Source organism: Salvia hispanica, chromosome 6, assembly GCF_023119035.1.
Source record: "Salvia hispanica cultivar TCC Black 2014 chromosome 6, UniMelb_Shisp_WGS_1.0, whole genome shotgun sequence".
Taxonomy (NCBI): Eukaryota; Viridiplantae; Streptophyta; class Magnoliopsida; order Lamiales; family Lamiaceae; genus Salvia; species Salvia hispanica.
Window position 1 is genome coordinate 16,217,115 of NC_062970.1, and position 5,237 is coordinate 16,222,351.

The 5,237-nt window shown below is 42.1% G+C and overlaps 1 protein-coding gene across 1 annotated transcript; it reads right to left on the reverse strand.

Annotated features, from left to right (window-relative positions):
• Nucleotides 1–318: 318 nt before the first annotated feature.
• Nucleotides 319–2,469, reverse strand: LOC125194795. Its single transcript, XM_048093016.1, has one exon. It carries the CDS (start codon nucleotides 2,467–2,469, stop codon nucleotides 319–321), a length of 2,151 nt encoding a protein of 716 aa, XP_047948973.1.
• Between the last annotated feature and the right edge of the window lie 2,768 nt (nucleotides 2,470–5,237).

The window sequence follows — 5,237 nt, forward strand, 5'->3', positions numbered from 1 at the left end:
ATTGGGCGGATCAGCGACCCTAGTGTTGAAAATGGGCATAGGGAGCAACTTGGTCCCTAGCTTCTTCCACCACTTGTATTTCCCCTTATTTGTTTTGATAACATAAATCTCGGGGTCCTCCTTGGTTGCCTTCTTCCTCTTTTGCTTCTTTTTCTGCGGGATAGAGGTGGAGGGGTTAGTATCGTCCTTTTTGGGAGAACGTCTTACCTCGTTGACAATGTAGATAGTGGAGGTAGTAGGATCCTCCACTTCAAAGGGGTCTTGAGGTTTGGTCAAATCCGTGACCATGATTGCCCTACACTGCCGTTCCATCTTTGCCTACTTTGCTTCCTCAAACTTGAGCATCTCGCTTTCGATCTTATAGGTGGATTGGCTATGGTTATCGCTAATTGTGATCTCGCCACGACCTACATCAATCAAAGCTTTGCAAGTAGCGAGAAAATCTCTCCCTAAGATTAGAGGGACATTCTTGTCTACTTTCATGTCAAGCACAATAAAATCGGCGGGAAAAATGAAATCATCTATTTTCACTAAGACATCCTCAATCATACCAAAAGTTTTTATGGTCGAGTTATCGGCCAACCTGAGTGTTACGTCTGAAGTTTTGAGTGGCCCAATGTTGAGCTTTTCGTAGTACTTCAGTGGCATGAGATTGATGGAAGATCCTAGATCGCATAGGGCCTTGTCAACCTTTCCCTCTCCAATCCGGCATCGGATAATGAATTGGCCCGGATCTCTTTGCTTCACTGCCTTCTCCTTTTGGATGATCTCGCTGCAATGATGTGGTAGCTTAAGGTCGGCTTTTGTCGGCTTTCTCTTTCTCATCACTGCCTCCCTTAGTAGCTTCGCATATTTAGGTATTTCCTGCAACGATTCAACTAGAGGAATGTTAGTATGAACTTTACAAAACATGTTCAAAAAATGTTTGAACTGCTCTTCGAGCTTAAACTTCCTCTTTGGCTGGAAAGGTAGCACAATCCCATTATGCCGCACGAGTCCTTGCTGAGCGGGTGCTTCTGCCTTCTCTGTGGCGGCCCGCCGCGTAGTGTGCGGCGGTCCGCCGGCGGCTGGGCAGACTCCATTCTGGGCTTCAGTGGCGGTCCGCCGCGTGGTGTGCGGCGGTTCGCCGGCGTCTGGGCAGTCCCCAGTTTTCTGCTTTGCCACCCACTTTTTGTTGACGTCGTCCACTAGTGCGGCTGCCTTTGCCCTGTCCTCATCTAACTTCTTTTGGATTTGCTCCATCTGCGTGTTGATGTTGGTTATGGCAGTCGAGATCGTGTTCATTCCCTGCTCGAGGTTGTTTATTCTGGCTTCAACCACTCCGATCTTGGTGTCATTAACCTTCCTGTCTTGCGCGATTACCTCCAAGATCCTTGTGATCCCTTGTTCATACTTTTCCTCCTTCTTGAGTGTCTCAACTACTCCTCCCTTGCTAACATTAAATCCTGAGGGGGGTTGCAAGTAATTATTGTTAGAATAAGAGAGATTAGGGTGATAGTTGTTGTTGTAATTTCTATTGGGGCCGCCTCCTTGCATGTAGTTGATTTCTTCCACTGTCGGGGTAGGAGTTTCAGGCTTAGAGACTGCTATAATGGAGGTTGGTGGAATCGGGTCCTCCTTCCTTGATGAATCCATTTGGTCCACCCTAACTCGAAGCTCGGCCAATTCCTTTGCAAAGGAGCTTTCCTCGGCTTCTTCAACTGCAGCTATCCTTTTTAGGCTATGCCTTTCTTTCGACCACCCCCTGCTGTTGGTGGCGAATTCCTCTATCACCGCCATGGCTTCCTCACCTGACTTCCTTAAGAACCCTCCATTTGCACCTGAATCAAGCATAGCACAAATTTTCTCGTTAAACCCATTATAGAGAATCCCTACCTGGTGGTCCACGGTGAAACCATGGTTAGGGCACTTTCGGAGAAGGGCTTTGAAACGAGCAAACGCCTCATAGAGGGGTTCGTCCTGGCCTTGGATGAATTGGAAGATCTCGCTTTTGAGCTTCAAAATTGTGCCCGGCGGATAATACTTGTCGAGGAAGGCAGCTACAATGTCCTTCCATGTGGAGACCTTTTCTCTGGGCATACATTCAAACCACTCTTTAGCAGAATCAGTTAATGAAAAGGGGAAGAGTCTTACCCTTATGGCATCGTCGTCGACACCGTTCAGTTTGAGAGTGTTTGCGATCTCCACAAATTTGGAGAGATGGCGGTTAGCATCCTCTGTAGCCCTACCTGCAAAAGGAGTTTGCTCGACCCTTTGAATAAGGGGCATGCGTAACTCGAAATTATTAGCGTCAATACGAGGTCCTTCGGGAAAGGTAATCATATTCCCATGATTGAACATGTTCATCACGGGTTGTATCTCCTGATTCTTCTTTTCCAGAGCCTCTCGGGCCGCCCTTTCCGCATCTCTCTCATCCATCAGTAGCTTCACCATTTCCTGCAGTTTTTCGATGTCCGTTCGGTCACCCATTGTTCCTGATCCTTTTTCACTTCTTATTTTCCTACGAGTTCTCTCAAGTTCTAAATCGAGCGGTTCTAGGTTGTCCTTCCCAGAGCGCGTTCACATACAAAACCTGCAAGAACCCCTTCCCAAAGTAGCAAAATTATCTGTTTGAAGATATCACTCCAAAGTGAATTGTCTTCCTCGGCAACGGCGCCAAAAACTGATGAACTTTTTATTAGCACTAAATAAACCTGCAAGTATACAGAGTATATATAGTATAGCTAAAGGTTAGTACCGGATATCGAACACGGGGAAGACGAACACAAAGTGTCTATCCTCTACTAAGACTCAAATACTATCTGGAAAAACAATTGGGTTTTGAACACTTTTGAAAAACTAAAAACAATAGAAAGCATAGACCAACTAAAAAGCGAATAAAACACAGAGAAAGACGATAGAGATAAGGGAATCCCAGGGATGTGTGTTCACAGTTATGGTTATACAAAATTCCAACTACAATACCCTAGCACAGTTTATACTTTGAAAGGATGAGTCACCTAGCTTATGCTCATGCGATACAAATGTTGATTAAAAGATTAGGGTTGTCAATCCTAACACGTAACTCCAAAAAGCTCCTAAGACCCTTGAGAAGTCCTCACTCTCAATTAACAGTGCCGTTTTAAGGGAAGCTAACTGTAGTGTCTACTAAGTGAATCTAACTCGCTAGAACTCTGTCACAGTTATGAAGCAAGTTATATTAAATCATACACAATTGTGTCACTCAATCATGCAGCATCAAAACTACTTAGGGAAGAAACAAAGTAAAAACAAAATGGATATTAGATAGAAAAAGGAATTTGTATAACCAAAGTTGTTACTAACACATCCCTAGAATCCTATGAGTTTAGTTACACATAATTGAATAAGCTAAAAACATAGATTGAAGGGAAGACAATTTGAACATAAAACTAAAGCAAATAAAACCCGTGGGTTGAATCCTTGTCGTTCTTGATGTTCTTGAAATCCTTTTCCAAGTCCTTGTACCAATGAAGTACTCTAGGTCTTGATCTCTATGAAGTATTTTGCAAGTAGAAGTTCTCTGTTTTTGATGAAGCTTGAGGCCTTATTTATAGGGAAAAGTCATGCCTTGTTGTAGAAGGAAAAAAATCTCCAAAATATGGTAAAACTGGGCGCAAATCTAGGGCTTCTGGATTCGCCGCCTTTTCTCCGGCGGGCCGCCGCACCTTGGCCGGCGGTCGCCGCGTTGGAGTCCAGAGAGTCTGTTCCCTCGGCGGCGGACCGCCGCACATCTTCCGGCGGTTGCCGGACGAGACTTCTCTTCCAAGCACATTTTTCCGACGCGGACCAAATAATGGCCTTAAAACAGTGCAAAATCCGAGCGTATCAAACATATATCAAATTAAAGATAATTTAATAAGGATTCCAACGAGATCTCAATTACATATGTTCCGAGATCATAATTTGAAATTTTATTTAAGAATTTTCGTATTTTTTTGTCAAGAAGATAATGTCAATATAACTAACAAAATATGTCAACTTAATGCATGTAAAATGTTAATATGAAACTGTGTTGACATATTCAAGACATGGTATTGATATATTCAATTCACTATATTAACATTTTGATCTTGAACCCTAAATTTAGAGTTTTTAATATTAAAAAAATAAAAAACGAATTTACATGTGGCAATTTATAGACCATTAGATCTTTCAAATCTTATGATGTTAAATTAGTTGTAGGTAGCAATTGATCACATCTCTCTCAATATATATACATATATACATCCTACTATCCTAGTCACATGCATGTATCAAATAACCTCCATTGCTAATATAACTTTAAGGTGTGTGAGAGGTTTAGTGGTATACAATGAACATGAAATTAGATTGGTTGGTGTAGAATGGAGTAATTAAACACTTTAAAAGTGAAACATTCCCAATTGCTACTTTCTGTTGTGAATAGGAAAGGGGTTGAGCTGATTCAGCTCATAACTACACACACATTGAGAGCTGCTCGATTCAGTTGAGAAGAATAGAGAGTTCAGTGGAGAAATACATTTTCTTTGTGAGGAAGTCGATTCAAGATTCAAGTAGTTTTCTTGTAGTTGTTGAGATCAGCTTCATGAGTGTATATTCTGTAATTGAATGTGGTGGATTTTTGTCTGGAGTTTCGATTGATTGAATAAAGAATTGCTCTTTGCCCGTGGATGTAGGTTGATTCAACCAAACCACGTAAATTGTTGTCTCGTTTTTGTTGCATCCTTTTTCTGCTAGACCAAGCCATAAGAAGAGCTCCAATCGATAATCACCTCCATGATTTGATGCAACTTAAACCAAAATCAAATGTGCAAACTCAAATAGGAAAGATCTAGATAAGAAATGTATTGATAATTGTTGGAACAGAATGTTTACACACAACTACAAAAGGAATTGAGATACTAGAACGAAAGATTCAACGATAGAAGAACTGATAGGAATGCTTCGGATCCACGATCCTCAGCCCAAGTTCAACGGAGAATCACCGGATCACCGGATTCTCACGATGACCCTAGCTCGCAAGCTAACACCCTATTTTCACGACCTATTAAAGATGAGAGTCTATGAATTTATACCCAATCTGTTTTCGTTCTCTCTCATTTGCATTTAGACCCCTCGGCTTTCCTTCTCTCTCATTTAATGCTCCAGGTGACGTGGCACATAAGTTTTGTGATCGTAACAATCCACCCCACTTAAGATTCCTTGTCCTCGAGGAATCAAGGAGACAATCCTCTTGA